At 40.3% G+C, this 17,916-nt stretch overlaps 1 protein-coding gene across 9 annotated transcripts in view; it reads left to right on the forward strand.

Annotated features, from left to right (window-relative positions):
* NF1 (neurofibromin 1) overlaps positions 1-17,916 on the forward strand; it is a 234,410-nt gene that overhangs the window by 115,551 nt on the left and 100,943 nt on the right. For 6 of the 9 annotated variants that reach the window (XM_083174174.1, XM_083174179.1, XM_083174172.1 and 3 more), the window contains 5 exons: positions 9,243-9,305; positions 11,698-11,856; positions 13,030-13,127; positions 17,453-17,599; positions 17,769-17,915. In XM_083174174.1, coding sequence (XP_083030300.1) covers positions 9,243-9,305; positions 11,698-11,856; positions 13,030-13,127; positions 17,453-17,599; positions 17,769-17,915 — 614 coding nt within the window. The remainder of the gene's footprint in view (positions 1-9,242; positions 9,306-11,697; positions 11,857-13,029; positions 13,128-17,452; positions 17,600-17,768; position 17,916) is intronic. The other 3 variants (XM_083174178.1, XM_083174180.1, XM_083174176.1) reach the window with 1 other exon arrangement.

The raw sequence follows: 17,916 nt of genomic DNA on the forward strand, positions 1-17,916 counted from the left end.
AAATATACCACACATCTATGGAATATTAGGTTCATCATTTCACCGTGCTTCGGGGGTCTTGCTAATGCCACATAGCACCCACCATTCATTCCACCAGAATCTGAGCTGCAAAATCCAAAAATCACTCCTTCCCTTCTGAGTCCTGCCATGCACCCAACTGGTATTTTTTGGTCACATGTGAGGCATTGCCGTACTCGGGAGATATTGGGGCACAGATTTTGGGGTGCTTTTTCTCCTTCATTCCTTGTGAAAATGAAAAATTTTGAGCCAGAACTGCATTTTTGTGTAAAAAAATGTAATTTTTCATGTTCACTGCCCAGTTTTATCAAAATTGGTGAAACCCCTGGGGGTTTGAAATGTACACTATACCCCTAGATGAATTCCCTGAGGGGTGTAGTTTGCAAAATGGGGTCACTTGTGGGGGGGGTCCACTGTATTGGTGCTTGGGGGGTCTTGCTAATGCGACATAGCACCCACCATCATTCCACCAGAATTTGTGCTGCAAACTCCAAATATCACTCCTTCCCTTCTGAGTCCTGCCACTTTTTGGTCACACATGAGGCATTGCCGTACTCGGGAGAAATTGGGGCACAGATTTTGGGGTGCTTTTTCTCCTTCATACCTTCTGAAAATGAAATATTTTGAGCCAGAACTGCATTTTTGTGTAAAAAAATGTAATTTTTCATTTTCACTGCCCACTTGTATCAAAATTGGTGAAACCCCTGGGGGTTTGAAATGTACACTATACCCCTAGATGAATTCCCTGAGGGGTGTAGTTTGCAAAATGGGGTGACTTGTGGGGGGGTTCCACTGTATTGGTGCAACATAGCACCCACCATTCATTCCACCAGAATCTGTGCTGCAAAATCCAAAAATCACTCCTTCCCTTCTGAGTCCTGCCATGCACCCAACTGGTATTTTTTGGTCACATGTGAGGCATTGCCGTACTCGGGAGAAATTGGGGCACAGATTTTGGGGTGCTTTTTCTCCTTCATACCTTCTGAAAATGAAAAATTTTGAGCCAGAACTGCATTTTTGTGTAAAAAATGTAATTTTTCTTTTTCACTGCCCACTTGTATCAAAATTGGTGAAACCCCTGGGGGTTTTAAATGTACACTATACCCCTAGATGAATTCCCTGAGGGGTGTAGTTTGCAAAATGGGGTCACTTGTGGGGGGGTTCTACTGTATTGGTGCTTGGGGGGTCTTGCTAATGCGACATAGCACCCACCAAAATTCCACCAGAATCTGAGCTGCAAAATCCAAAAATCACTCCTTCCCTTTTGAGTCCTGCCATGCACCCAACTGGTATTTTTTGGTCACATGTGAGGCATTGCCGTACTCGGGAGAAATTGGGGCACAGATTTTGGGGTGCTTTTTCTCCTTCATATCTTCTGAAAATGAAAAATTTTGAGCCAGAACTGCATTTTTGTGTAAAAAATGTAATTTTTCATGTTCACTGCCCACTTGTATCAAAATTGGTGAAACCCCTGGGGGTTTTAAATGTACACTATACCCCTAGATGAATTCCCTGAGGGGTGTAGTTTGCAAAATGGGGTGACTTGTGGGGGGGTTCCACTGTATTGGTGCTTGGGGGGTCTTGCTAATGCGACATAGCACCCACCAAAATTCCACCAGAATCTGAGCCGCAAAATCCAAAAATCACTCCTTCCGTTCTGAGTCCTGCCATGCACCCAACTGGTATTTTTTGGTCACATGTGAGGCATTGCCGTACTCGGAAGAAATTGGGGCACATATTTTGGGGTGCTTTTTCTCCTTCATACCTTCTGAAAATGAAAAATTGTGAGCCAGAACTGCATTTTTGTGTAAAAAAATGTAATTTTTCATTTTCACTGCCCACTTGTATCAAAATTGGTGAAACCCCTGGGGGTTTGAAATGTACACTATACCCCTAGATGAATTCCCTGAGGGGTGTACTTTGCAAAATGGGGTGACTTGTGGGGGGGTTCCACTGTATTGGTGCAACATAGCACCCACCATTCATTCCACCAGAATGTGTGCTGCAAAATCCAAAAATCACTCCTTCCGTTCTGAGTCCTGCCATGCACCCAACTGGTATTTTTTGGTCACATGTGAGGCATTGCCGTACTCGGGAGAAATTGGGGCACAGATTTTGGGGTGCTTTTTCTCCTTCATACCTTCTGAAAATGAAAATTTTTGAGCCAGAACTGCATTTTTGTGTAAAAAAATGTAATTTTTCATTTTCACTGCCCACTTGTATCAAAATTGGTGAAACCCCTGGGGGTTTGAAATGTACACTATACCCCTAGATGAATTCCCTGAGGGGTGTAGTTTGCAAAATGGGGTGACTTGTGGGGGGGTTCCACTGTATTGGTGCTTGGGGGGTCTTGCTAATGCGACATAGCACCCACCAAAATTCCACCAGAATCTGAGCTGCAAAATCCAAAAATCACTCCTTCCCTTCTGAGTCCTGCCATGCACCCAACTGGTATTTTTTGGTCACATGTGAGGCATTGCCGTACTCGGGAGAAATTGGGGCACAGATTTTGGGGTGCTTTTTCTCCTTCATACCTTCTGAAAATGAAAAATTTTGAGCCAGAACTGCATTTTTGTGTAAAAAATGTAATTTTTCTTTTTCACTGCCCACTTGTATCAAAATTGGTGAAACCCCTGGGGGTTTTAAATGTACACTATACCCCTAGATGAATTCCCTGAGGGTGTAGTTTTCAAAATGGGGTGACTTGTGGGGGGGTTCCACTGTATTGGTGCTTGGGGGGTCTTGCTAATGCGACATAGCACCCACCAAAATTCCACCAGAATCTGAGCCGCAAAATCCAAAAATCACTCCTTCCGTTCTGAGTCCTGCCATGCACCCAACTGGTATTTTTTGGTCACATGTGAGGCATTGCCGTACTCGGAAGAAATTGGGGCACATATTTTGGGGTGCTTTTTCTCCTTCATACCTTCTGAAAATGAAAAATTGTGAGCCAGAACTGCATTTTTGTGTAAAAAAATGTAATTTTTCATTTTCACTGCCCACTTGTATCAAAATTGGTGAAACCCCTGGGGGTTTGAAATGTACACTATACCCCTAGATGAATTCCCTGAGGGGTGTACTTTGCAAAATGGGGTGACTTGTGGGGGGGTTCCACTGTATTGGTGCAACATAGCACCCACCATTCATTCCACCAGAATCTGTGCTGCAAAATCCAAAAATCACTCCTTCCCTTCTGAGTCCTGCCATGCACCCAACTGGTATTTTTTGGTCACATGTGAGGCATTGCCGTACTCGGGAGAAATTGGGGCACAGATTTTGGGGTGCTTTTTCTCCTTCATACCTTCTGAAAATGAAAAATTGTGAGCCAGAACTGCATTTTTGTGTAAAAAAATGTAATTTTTCATTTTCACTGCCCACTTGTATCAAAATTGGTGAAACCCCTGGGGGTTTGAAATGTACACTATACCCCTAGATGAATTCCCTGAGGGGTGTAGTTTTCAAAATGGGGTGACTTGTGGGGGGGTTCCACTGTATTGGTGCTTGGGGGGTCTTGCTAATGCGACATAGCACCCACCAAAATTCCACCAGAATCTGAGCTGCAAAATCCAAAAATCACTCCTTCCCTTTTGAGTCCTGCCATGCACCCAACTGGTATTTTTTGGTCACATGTGAGGCATTGCCGTACTCGGGAGAAATTGGGGCACAGATTTTGGGGTGCTTTGTCTCCTTCATACCTTCTGAAAATGACAAATTTGGAGCCAGAACTGCATTTTTGTGTAAAAAAAATAATTTTTCATTTTCACTGCCCAGTTGTACCACAATTGATGAAACCCCTGCGGGTTTGAAATGTACACTATACCCCTAGATGAATTCCCTGAGGGGTGTAGTTTGCAAAATGGGGTCACTTGTGGGGGGGTTCCTAACTTTTAGCATGTTATGGTGCCTAGAAACCTACATGGTGCCTAAAAAATAATCTCATAAAAAGGAGGCTCCAAAATCAAGTAGGTGCTCCTTCTATTATGAAGCCTGTGGTTTGGTCACCGTGCACACTAGGGCCACATATAGGATATTTATGAAAACAAAAGAATTGGGGGAATCAATTTTTAGTCACATTTCTCTAGTAAAATGTACTGTGTTCCTTAGAAAAATGTATTAAAATTGCAAATCTGCAAAAAAAAAGAAATTTTGAAATTTCACCTACACTTTGTTTTAATTCCTGTGAAACACCTAAAGGGTTAACAAACTTCCAAAATGCTGTTTTGAATACTGTGAGGGGTGCAGTTTTTGAAATGGCATCATTTATGGGGGTGTCTCACATACAAGTCCCTCAAAGTCACATCAGAACTGAACTGGTCCCTAAAAAAATCAGTGTTTGAAATTTTCTTGAAAAATTGAGAATTTGCTATTCATATTGTAAGCCTCCTAGTGTCCAAAAAAATTAAAAGGAAGTTGAAATAATGATGTCAACATAAAGTAGACATATGGTCTATGTTAGTTATTCACTATTTTGAGTGGTAAGATTATTTGTCTCACAAGCAGAAAATTTAACATTTTGCAAATCGCTAAATTTTCCATTTTTTCACGATATTTTGGTATTTTTCACAAAAAAACACAGACCGTATCGACGAAAATTTACCACTAACTTGAAGTACAATGTGTCACGAAAAAACAATCTCAAAATCACTGGGATAAGTAAAAGCAAAAAAAAGTTATCCCCACTTAAGTGAGACATGTCAGATTTGAAAAAAAGGGCTCTGTCAGGAACGCAAAAACTGGCTCTGTCAGGAAGGGGTTAAACTACTGGCGTCGTTCACAACTTTCGTGTTCTTTTTTTTGTGTGCAATATTTGCTTGTTTACTAAAAGAACAGTCGCTGTGAGCGATGCTGGCATTTCTAGAGGATAGCTTAAGGGCCGCGCACAGCAACGTTGGAAGTTAAAACTCTAGGGGTTAAGAACTTGACAAATATTTAACTTTCAGAACAATCAATGGTTATTTCTTATTCATTAAAGTATATTAAGGTAGTTATGAGTGTTGAGTTCTTTCAGTTGTGACACCCCCCAAGTGTTACAGACGCTGACCTTACAATAATCAAGATAGTCATAGTGGATCCTTTGGTGTTGGTCTCAGTACTCAATCACTGAGCCTTCTAGGCTGCCAGGAGAGTGTTGTCAATACATTGCTGAATTGCAAACTTGCCCAGTCAGCAGTATTACTACAATCTGTATAAGCAGTGTTTAATTCAGATATTTTCCAAGCAAAATCATACATAAAATAATGGGGTCCTGCCCTCTTCTCTCTCCCCTCCTTTTTATTATTTTTTTTTGGGGGGGGGGGGGGGGAGGGAGTAAACAATGTGAATAAAAATGTACTTTTATTTTGAGTCTTTTGTTTAAAAAACTTATGGAGGCTTGATCTTGTGTTTCTCCAATTTTAATGGTTATATGATCCATTTTCAAAGAGGGAGATGAAACTAGTTTTGCTGACCACTACAAAAAAAATCTACCTTCTAAACAGACAACATGGGAATTTAAACAGGTTCTTTCTTATGAATATTAGATGAATTTGTCTGCTGGAATAGCATCCTTTATTGTAATGCAATCACATATTATAGTGTTCATTCTAGCACCCGCTAGATTTGAAAACCCATGCAGTTCATCTTCCCTGCCTGGGGTGTCGCTGCCTGCGGTGGTGTTTCTAGCACAGGTCTGGTTCACATATCAGTGCTGATATACAGACCACACTGTTCTAGAAGCACTACAGCAGACAGCGACACCCCAGGCAGGGAAGAGGAACTGCAAGGGTATTCAAATATGGCGGGTGCTAGAATGAACACTACATTAAATTTGAGTACCGCATTTCACATTGGTTTTACTTTCATTGAGGGAAGCACAGAGGTGTGATTACTGGATATCATCATCCAGTAATCACAAAGTTCTAATAACATGCATGTTTCTGGCCTAGCAATAGCATCTCACGTGATTTATTTATGAAAAGTAATTTATACACACATTCTGTAGCGCTTTACGGAGTATAGCTGTGGCTGCTGGTTTGGCCATTCAACAACCTTTTTTCCTTAGTCAGTTATCGATGGGCAATGCCTCTATATGCATGGCAGCTTTCCTCAACCTTTTCTTCAAACATTTGTATAAAAAAAAATTGTGGGTATCTGGGCAATAGGTCGACATCATCTAGGTTGACAGTTGATAGTTCGACACATGAAAAAGTATGACACAGGATAAGGCCACCGAGTTTTTTTAGATTTTTTATTTTATTTTTATTTTTAAGATGACTTGTTCTTACTTCATGACCCAAGTGGGCATAGAGGGAGAATATAATACTGTGTCTGAAGCATGTATTCAATTGTGGATGCTGTGACTGTTAGGCACGAATTTCTTGTTGCTGAAATCAGCCATCCACCTCTGTGCTTCCCAGCTGGTATGAGGTTCTTCTGGGGTTTTTTTGTATTTTGCTAATCATGGTATTTTAAACTACAGATAAACAACTGCTACCTGGTTAGGTCTGTCAAAAGACTTTTTTGTATCCTGTATTTTGTTTAGGTGCTGGTTGTAGTGCAATTTATTTTGGCGGTATTGCGCACACAAATATTGAGGCTGGGGGCAGTCCAGCAGCTACCAGAGTACCGGGCTTGCCCCCAGCATGATGTAGACACTTCGATCTCATCTGCTGATTTCCTGTCACTTGGAGATTATGTGAGCAGCGACGACCTGGTAATATCCTGGTCAGCACCACAGTGCAAGCAAGGTAAATTCCATGGTCTGACCTGGATTGGAACAGTGTTCCAAATCCCAGATCGGACTCAGGATTTTGATAAGTGTGGTATGACTTTTTATGTTAACATATTTTTAATCACATTCTACACATCCAAACGACTATTTACATGTATCAACTTTTCTGCTGCTTACTGATGAATTGGCCTATTGTATGCTATTACTGTTAGATCTTGTATATGTGACGTGAATCTACTTGCAGTTCTCTCATTAATCAATCATGCGCTGAGCACACATTTAAAAATAGTGTTTGTAAAAAAATAAATTCTACATTTAAGGCCTTATAAGAACAAGAATAAGAAATCCCATTATTAAACTAAAAACAATCAAATTGAAATGGTTTATAAATGGCAGTTGTCCCTATAATTTTTTAGAGGAATGGTATTTTTTAAGAAAATTTGAAATATATTCTAAGTATATAAAAAAATATATATTATATTGGTATGACCTAAATTACCTCTTTATGCTCATTTATTTTTGTAACAACATCACAGACTGGCAATGTAAGGTGTGAATGCCAAGATGGTTTTTTCTCGAAAAACTTTATAGTTTCTACCACAAACATTCCTACTGAATACATAACTATGACATTAATATATGATTAATAAATAATTTCATAACAAAGCAGTAATGTGCCACATATTCACACACATCCTTCAAATGACTTCAGTATAAATTGTAGACCAGTTTCACATTATTATGCATCAATTGGCCTTATTCTGAGTGGCACACATTTCCATAAGTAGCTGTATTCATTCTATTGTATAAGGGTAGTGGATTAGCAAGGTGTGCGCAATAAACCTAAATGCAGCTAATCCCCAAATTTCGAACACTACACTTTTTCTTATTCAGTGTATTTTAGCAAACTGCTTCTGTTCTTTACCGAAAATACCTGTCCACTTATTTCTGGCATTTTTGCTCCATACATGAAATAACAATTTCTGAATGTCAGCTGGGCAGAAACCACATGGAGAACAGTCTTCTGGGAGTTTTTTGGACATGTAGCCAAAGTTTGGGCCTTTTTAGGAGTCATGTTTATGCTCAGGTGATAGCCATTTCAGTTGGATATCTTACATCTAGCATGGGATTGTTGGAAGTGCTGTTACTAATGGTAACATTTGCTCTAGCATATGCAGTGCACACACATCTTAGTTTGAATAATTGCATTAGTATTCTCTACAGATGTATACAGAACTATCTGCAACTCGGGCCGGATGTCTTGCTGAAATTATTATGCTTTATTTTCTTTTCACTGCTTGCTCATGTACAACTAGTTTCCTGAAATAGAAAAAAAGTGTGTATATACATGTATCTGTACATAGTTCCTGTATATATAGATATATCTATAAACACATTAAAGTCCACATGCCTTCCTCAAACTTCTAATACTCCTACTACTCCATCTCCTTCCTCATTTTGTTCCATTTTACCTCCAAACTAATCCCTGGTTTTTAAGACCAGGGGTATTAAACATGTGGCCTTGCTATTGGAGTATGCTAAAACTGGCAATGCATGCTGGGATGTGCAGTTACAAAACAGGTGGTGGGGTCACATGGTTTAGACTGTAAGCTTTTATGAGCAGAGTGCTCCACCTTCTTGTTACTTCACAGTTAATCAGTGGTTTTGAGCCTCAGGATCACAGATTGCTTCTCTCAATTTCCTTTGTGCAAATAAGTTTTCTGTTTTGTACCAGTTTTCTTTTATATTGATATTACATTTTTACTTATCCTAGATGCTTTGTGGTGCCCTAAAATGATACCGTTTTCACATTGCAATGCCGTGTCGGATCTGGGATCTTGATCACGGCTCCGATCCTTACACATTAAACTCAGATCGCCCATTATTATACACAGGGTGACCCAGGCACAACACTACTTAACTCTGGATGACCAATCCAGCAACTCAACCGGCGATATATTAGGTTTGATGCTTTCACACTGCACCTTGACCCATGTCAACCAAGCAATAACCCGGGTCTTAGAGGCAATGTGAAATGGTTTATTATGTGTGGGTATGTTTTATAAAATTTAAAGAGTAATCTAAGATATATCCATCAAAGACTTTTTGCATCATATGAACATTCCTAGTAATGACTATAGAAAACCATAATTTGTTGGTATACAACTTCTGTTTGTAGTTCTTGGTTTATGTAAACAGACGAAAATATAACGAGATTTCTACAGCTTAGAGTGTGGACAAAAGGTTTTAATTGCCATACCATTTATCTTCGGTTTGTTGATTTGAAAATTAATGTTACCAGAAATAGTAGAACTGATTTGGAACTGTATAATAACATACAATATAAGAAAAACATAAATCATCATGAATTGTTTTCCATCACTATGTGTTGCATTATTCTCTGTAAAATTGTATGTGCGAGTCCACATTGTGTGTTTTATTTATTTTAAAATTAGTTTATTTTGCTATGTGTAGTTGGTGCTGTGACTTGTTTGTGCTCATCTCTGTCCTGTAGGCAACTTGCCACTCCCTACTGAATAAAGCTACCGTAAAAGAAAAAAAGGAAAACAAAAAATCAGTAAGTTTGGAGAACTTTCTATTAGCCATTTTTCTCCCCAAACACAACAAACAATTGACCTTCGGAAAAAAAAAAAATCTAGACAATCTTATATTTTCTATTTTTATGTTTTTGCTATTAAAACATCTTCACTCAAGCCTCCAGTTCTTCACTGTCAAAATCATTCTACTAATTCTGGCACAGAATAGCTTTCATTTCAATTAACCCACTGAAAATCTTTACCGTTCCGCGCCTTCTCTGGGTTTTTGATAAATAGAAGGGCTTTGGTATTCAGTCTAGCTTTACTGCTCGAGGAGTGCTAATGATACTTAATGGGTATAGGTGTAAAGTACCTCCAGACCTTTAGGGCATGCTAGGTCTGCTACGTTTTAGATGCTTGGGACTCAAAGCTTTGTTCTTTCTAAAAGGGGTCTGTCTATGACAATTAAAATGTTAATGTGCAGTGTTTACGGTTTCCCATTGACTTGAGCATTTAGATCTTTTGGTGTTACTATTTCTTCAGCACTCCAAGAAAGGTAAGTAGTGTTTCCGCATTCTGTATGCACCCCCTTCAAACTTGTTTATAAAGTTCCTTTGGTAAATATTTTTCTTTTTGTGTTCGGATACTGTTAATTAACCAGGAGCCCATCAATCAGTGTGTAAACCTTTCACCAAACCGTGGTTAATAAAAGTAAATTGGTAATGTACAACTTAAGTTCTATCAGCAATGCATTATATTTTTTGAAGAAAACTTACAATATGAAATGATCTGATAGCCAGTGGGTGAAGTTTGATTGCTTTAGGACATTTTACCTTTAACGCAATAATGATGTGACTGTCAATGAAAGCAGGCATAATCACATTACAGTGGTACAATGAAAAGACTAAGGGGGGTATGCAATCCAGGATCACGGCTGTCGATCCCTCCCAACAGCCATGATCCTGGCCCGTTTGCAGTCTGATGGACAACAGATTGGCAGGCAGGATTCAATGTCCCGCCTGCCGGTCGGCGAAAATTGGGCGTGGTCGTGAAAACTGCCGTGGATTGTCCATCTGCGGCCAGGATCTCGACAATCAACGGCCGTTATCGGCCTGACCGCTTCTAAAGTCGGGCTTGTTCTGCCGTGATCCCTCTTCAAAGCTGTCGCTAAAGACAGCATTGAATAGGGCTCCACCGCTATTTTCCCAATCTGAAATAGCGGCGTGACATTGCATACCCCCCTAAAACAGATCAACTGAATATCTCTTAAATTGAGGGGTTTCACTTAATGTAATGTGTTTTTTTTTTTTTGTTTTTTACAAGAGAAAAGTTGATAACTTTGCTTGGACACATCTGGCAGTTCTACACCAAATGAATCTGATTTGAGTTGCATGTAATAGGCTTGTTATGGCTAAATAATTATTCAGTAACATGACTTTTTAAAGATTTTGTGGCCGATTGGGTTCGCTGCTATTACTCCTGTGTTTTTTTTAAATATATAAATAATTAGATGGATAATAGTGAAGAATGCCGTATACTATCTTCATCATGCTTGCTTGGAAGAATAGCCACCATGGTTATAAGTAGCAGTGTGCAATGGGCGCTGCAGTTAGTAATAGTTGGATTACTTGTTTTACAGCGGAATGGTGCATCTGGTTACGGAGACACCTTCTAGAGGCTTTGTTTGCAATTTTCTTTTGCAAAAAATTCTAGCACCCTAAAATGCTTAAGGACATGGTCCTTTCATACCCTGACTGAGCATCTTCTAAAATGATAAACAAGAGATTTATCATTAGGTGTATTTGTTTTTTTCCGCCTTTTGGATCCCAAGCTAGAACCATAGATTTTAATCAAATACCATGTAAGTGATGTGGTCCTCAATACAAAACTTCCAACACCTACTCACTTTAGTAGGCGTACAGAAGGCAGATTAATCCAACCATTTATGCTTCTAGTTCAGACGGACACAAGTCAGTAATCTGGACCAGAGGCTGGTGATTGAAGGCATTTGACCTACTACATCCTGCAGCCTATGTAATCTGAATGAAGGATATATAGGTTATAACATCTATACTTCCTGGAGACAGGTTGTCAGATAAGATACATATACATATAGGAAGTTTGGACTTTTACCCGACACTATCCATTGTGTACCCATGTACTTCATGACTGCTTATCATCGCTGATCTTCTAGCTAACTACTTTCACAGCATCCAACTTCTTTGTAAGAATAGTAAATAGGTACTGCTTATTAACAGCGGCATTTAGCACTCATATATTCCACTATGTTTTTGCTATCCTCCTTTGATAATTGAATAGAGGTTTGTATATAGGAACCCAGCTGGGCATACTTGATTCAGTATTTATGTGAAATTATGCTTTGTATTCCTCCTTTTTCCTTCTGAATACAAGTTGTTTTGTTATGTTTTACAGGTTGTAAGCCAGAGGTTTCCACAGAACAGCATTGGTGCAGTGGGAAGTGCCATGTTCCTAAGGTTCATTAATCCGGCCATTGTATCACCTTATGAGGCAGGGATACTCGATAAAAAGCCTCCACCAAGGATAGAACGTGGCTTGAAGTTGATGTCTAAGGTGATATATTTATTTCTTTAGATCTGTGCATTATTGATTTAGTTGTAAATGTGTGTCATTTATATGAAATACTAGTAGGCACTACAGATAATATCAAGTGTAATGCACCTTTCACAGTTTCCACTTTTAATTCTTGGTTTTGTAATACATTTGTAAATTGCTCAACTACATGAAAGGGTATACAAAGGATCCTATTTTCATTCAACAGTATGGAGATTGAGCAGCAGAAATCATTGGTTTGTGATAAGCAGAGATTCATCTTTAGACTCTTTCAAGCTATTCGTGCTTTGCACACACTCCCTGAGTAATCTTTTCTCCTATACTGCAATCAAATATGGGGCAAACCTACCTATCGCCATACATTATGGCTGCAACTCTGCTAGTGTGGTGTGCCTTTTTTTGCTTTTGACTGGCATACAGTATGTGTCTTGGTCATTATGCGACTAGGGTTACGCTAGGAGACTGTGCTGATCAATTTAATATGCAAGACTTTTATACATTTGAGCGTCTGAATTTGTGTGCAAAGTGCTTTAATGCAGTAGGCACTACTTTTTTCAATGCCAAGTTAGGATATATAGGAGTTGTATACTGTATTAAATGAATCAGCAGTCTCCCAGTACATCCTAGACCAGGGGTAACCAACTCCAGTAATCGAGAGCTACCAATAGTTAACATTTTCCAGGTCTCCTCACAGATCACAAGTTAAGTAATGATCTCTACCTGTGGATCTTTTGTAATTTGTCAGTGAGTAAAGGGTGCACCTGCTAGGTGGTCTGGAAAACATGAGCTGTTGGTAGCTCTCGAGGACTGGAGTTGGCTACCCCTGTCCTAGACAAATCCCATTGCAACTAAAGCACTGTTTTTGGGTAAAAACATGCCCCGCACTAGCAGAGTTGCTGGTGCTATGATGGCTCACTTGTGCCTTGCTTCTGGCTTAACATGGCTTAGTGAGGTTAGTTGTCTGACTAATAGGAAGGTTCCAATCATTTAGCTTGTGTATCCAGTAATTGTCTAGTGTACACTGTGCTTATGTGTTAAGTATTAACATCAACAGCTTTGTATGTAAGCTGTAGAGGGCTTCAAATTGTAATTCAAGTTGTGCAGTGAAATTGTTTTTAAATGTATTTCATGCTGTGAAGGCATGATCTTAGTATTGCTCAATTTGTTCTGCAGATTCTCCAGAGTATTGCCAATCACGTCTTGTTTACGAAAGAGGAGCACATGCGCCCTTTTAATGAATTTGTTAAAAGTAACTTTGATGCTGCTCGAAGGTAAGACCACTACATTTACTGTACAACAAGGTGCAAGTTTGTCATTACATAGTTTAAACTATTGGAAGATTATGAATGTTTTTTTAGTTAAAATAAAGAAGCTGTGTACACAAAGTGCAATATCACTGGCAATATGGTTGCTGAGCGACCATATTGCCAGTGATTTGTTTGTGCCACAGTGATCAATCACTGGGTGCGCGCTCCCGTGTTCAGCCCCCTAATGGTCGCAAGCTCCTGCGATCAGCTGTTTTCCTTTGCGGCTCCCCCGGCAGAGTCTCCTGTTCAAAACTGGACACTGTGTACAGAGCTTTAGACAGTGGTTCCCAAACTTCTGGAGCCACATTGCCCTAGAGAATCAAAATAATTTTCATGGCACCTCTCAGCCAAATGTTTCTTAATGAGAAAGTTGATGAGATAAAAATATTAAATTGTCATCCTTAGGGGGATATTCAATCTCCGTCGAGCATCTCCCGTGGGGGAGATGCTCGACGGGCCCTATTCAATGCTGTCTTCCCCGACAGCATTGAACAGGGTTTCCTGCCAGAACGAGCCCGACAGCTCTAGCTGTCGGGCTCGTTCTGCCGAGAACAGCCAGGAAGTGACGAGATGCCGGCTGCATCTCGTCACTCCCCGGCCGCAACTCGCGGCCACGCCCCCTTCTCGTCCCGCTGCAGACGGGACATTGAATCCCGCCTGCGTGTTCTCGGTCGAGCTGACCGAGAACGGGACTGGGTCACGGCAGGCGAGCAAGCTCGCCTGCCGTGACCTGAAGATTGAATATCCCCCTTATATTCACTTCACTTCACTTCCCGGCTGTTCTCGGCAGAACGAGCCCGACAGCTAGAGATGTCGGGCTCGTTTTGGCAGGAAACCCTGTTCAATGCTGTCGGGGAAGACAGCATTGAATAGGGCCCGTCGAGCATCTCCCCCACGGGAGATGCTCGACGGAGATTGAATATCCCCCTTAGACTCCGTTATGTGGTGAGAGACAGGATTCTCTTCTGGTTGTCCACATATTTTATGATTTAAAGCAGGCATGTCCAATGTTGGCCCTCCAGATGTTTTGAAACTACACATCCCAGCATGCTTTGCAATAGTTTTAGCATTCTTTAATAACAAAACTGTGGCAAAGCATGATGGGATGTGTAGTTTCACAACATCTGGAGGGCCAACGTTGGACATGCCTGATTTAAAGTCAAAAGCACTGGTGTTGCCTATTATAATGACCATAAATAATTGGAGTTGGTCTTAGACCTCCAACTCATGGCACCCCTGCAAATGTCACAAGGCAGCCCAGGGTGCCTAGTCGCACAGTTTGGGAACCACTGCTATAAGTAGTAGTTATCTGAGCTGGATGTTGATTGATTGGGAAGCTTTGTAAGTCTATGAAGGAAGCTTTCATTATCTGCAATGTCTTTTCCACAGATCAGTACTAATAATGGAGATAAGGCATACAATAATACCAATGTTCTACAGAACACCTGTGTAATCACTGACAGTCTTTTGGTACATTTTATTCATTTTGATGACACATGCACCAGTATTCTTGGTTATTACTACGGGTTGAGTATCCCTTATGCAAAATGCTCGGGACCAGAAGAATTTGGGATAACTGATTATTCAGTATTTCAGAATATTTTTATATTTCTATAATGTATCTTGAGGTATCTTACATTTTTTTTGTACAAATATATTACATTTGTGCATAAAACAAGGTTTCAAAACATGAAACAAAGTTTGTGTACTATCTCAGGTACTGAATTTAAATGCCAAGCAATCTTTTTCTTGCACATATTTAGTGCCAGTTACATATCATGTTCACAGTAGTGTTTTTAGCAAAAAAATAAAAATAAAAGTACACTTTATGGAATGTATCGTTTTGGGAATAATTTGGATAAGGGATACTCAACCTGTATTAGTATTCCATTTGCTAATAGTCACAAATAATGCTTGTCCCTGTATTAAATCTATGTTAGATCAGTGGTTTTATCTTTACACGTACATGTAATTTAATAATTACTTTTTTGGTAAAACCGGTTATTATAATTCATAATGGACCTCATTGAGACAGCATTTTTCTTGCATTACTTATTACAAATTACCGATGTTCGTCACTTTGGGCCTTATTCAGATCTGAGCTCAGTACAAATTTGTTTGTCATTTGGAGACGGTGCTGAGGCCCTTGATCATTCCCTCTACTGATGGAGATCTCCTGATGTCTTGGTAGGAGTTGTGGTGGCCAGCTTGTTTGTCCACCTTGGGTCACCAAGCCAGACAATGGTGTTACAAAAGATCCGAGCTTGCATCCTAGGATTCAGGAGCCGTCTACTTAAACTAAATTGCTCCTGCCAATTACCATATTTATGGATAGCTGCTTCTCCAAGTAAGGAGCTGTAATACACAATCCAACCATATCTAAATTAGGCCCAACGTGCATAAACCAAAATACTGATATTAAAAGCACATGTAAATGCAAGGTTGGTAACTTTCCTATACTCTAAGCCAGTGGTTCCCAACCCTGGTCCTCAAGTACCCCCAACAGTGCACGTTTTCCAGGTCACCCAGCAGGTGCACTCATTATTCAGACACATTTTAAAAGATCCACAGGTGGAGCTAATTCTCACTTGTGATTCTGTGTGGAGACCTGGAAAACATGCACTGTTGGGGGTACTTGAGGACCAGGGTTGGGAACCACTGCTCTAAGCTGTCTTCTCTCGCTCCTCAGATGCAGCTCTTACTCGGCTAGCATCTATACTAGTGATGGCTAACCTTGACACTCCAGCTGTTGTTGAACTACACATTCCAGCATGCCCTGCTGCAGTTTTACTATTTGGCCATGTTAAAACTGATGCAGAGCATGCTGGGATGTGTAGTTCTACAACAGCTATAGTGTCATTGTTAGCCATCACTGGTCTATACCCACATCTCTTACCACTTCTGTTTATTCATCTCTACCAACAAAAACCTGTCCCTGGTAGCACGCAGACATCTCCTCTGCTTCCCTATATATTTGCTGTATTGTGCTGCTTATTGTTAACTATGTTTTAGTTTTTCAGTTACGGTTGTGTATACCTTTGTATTCTGTATGCCATATGTGCAGTGCTGCAAACTACTTGCAGCGCCTTTATAAATAAAATGTACTAGTAATAATAATAATAATAATGCAAAGCTATTAAAGGCTGAAGAGTATACAAACCTCCATATCATATTTATTAACTTGAACCGCTGTAAGGAATGTTATTTGACCTTTGTATTACTGGTTTGCCAGTGGGGACTGCTGTACTAATGACCTTTTTAACGAATTCACCTGCCTGATTTAGCTTTACCTAGGGTGTAGATATGTAATGCCCCCTTCTTGCGACTGTAAAATAAATGTTATTACATTATAATAGTGCAGTGAATGCAATAACTTTTTCTTGTCTTTTTCTTGTCTTTTTCTTGTCTCAGCGACCATATTGCCCCCGATATTAGACAAAATCGCCTCCGTGTGTACACAGCCTTAGAAACCAGGAATATACAGATGTGTACAGTGATTGCTAATAAGTTTGTCTTTTTACCCCAAATTATGGAATTAGTTACAAAAATAATTAGTTCGTCACCAGTGACGCACTCAGCAGCAGCAGTCGTCCTGTGAGCCATGTGGTGTGATCTGCAGCATGGCTGGCCTGGACACCCCAGTGGACCCCACAGGCACTGGAAAGGGTGCCCAACCTTCTGGATGCCTGAGACCTAGGGAGCAGCTGCTAGGGCCACCTGATGCTCAGAGCACCAGCGGCCATAACCCACCTCTTCTCTTTTGCACCACACCGTCCTCCGCTTCCTGGCGCCACTGGCCGCTGCTCCCCTGTGCTGGCCCCTACCGCTGCTCCCCTGTGCCAGCCACTGCTTCCTGTGCCAGAGGCCGCCTGCTGCTGCTCCTCTGTGCCAGCTGCTTTTTCCTGGCACCCAGCCGCTGGTTCTCGATCAGCCAGTCCGATGTTCTGTAAAAAAAAAAAAGTAAAAAGCCTATCTCTGGCAGAGTCTCATGTGATGTGACTTCAACAATGATGTATGAGAACACACCTGTATATTGTACAAACTAAAACATAATGGGAGATCTTAAAACAAAAAAAATACTTTCCTTTGTTTGTGTGTTTGCCATTTCTTCTTTTGAACTCTACCCCTGTGTGTGCCATACGACTTTCAATAACCTACAAAAAGCTATTTACTACCCACTGACTGCCGAAAAATGTCAGGCTTGTTTGGCAACAATTGAAGTAGTGAAAACTGTATCAGAGATTAATGTAACCTTTATTTTTTTTAAATGGGATTTTGTTTTCTCTTAGGTTCTTCTTTGATATTGCAAATAACTGTCCTCCAAGCGACACAGTTAATCACAGCCTCTCCTTTATTACTGATGGGAATGTACTTGCCTTACATCGGTTGCTATGGAACAATCAGGAGAAGATTGGACAGTATCTTTCCAGTAACAGGTAAGGAAAACCATTGACCATACTGTAGAGAGTTCTGAAACACTTAAACTGTAGAAAAGTCATTACATGTACATGTTGGATCCTAGTTATTAGATTTTAGTGTACTTTGTACTTTCTAAGCCTTTGATTGTTTGCGATAAAATCAAGAAAATGTTTTGTGTTGTTTTAGGGACCACAAAGCTGTCGGTAGGAGACCGTTTGACAAAATGGCAACTCTACTTGCCTATCTTGGGCCCCCAGAACATAAGCCAGTAGCTGACACACACTGGTCAAGTCTGAATCTCACAAGTTCAAAATTTGAAGAATTTATGACCAGG

This window comes from Crinia signifera, chromosome 2, assembly GCF_055691185.1.
Source record: "Crinia signifera chromosome 2, ASM5569118v1, whole genome shotgun sequence".
NCBI classification, from domain to species: Eukaryota; Metazoa; Chordata; class Amphibia; order Anura; family Myobatrachidae; genus Crinia; species Crinia signifera.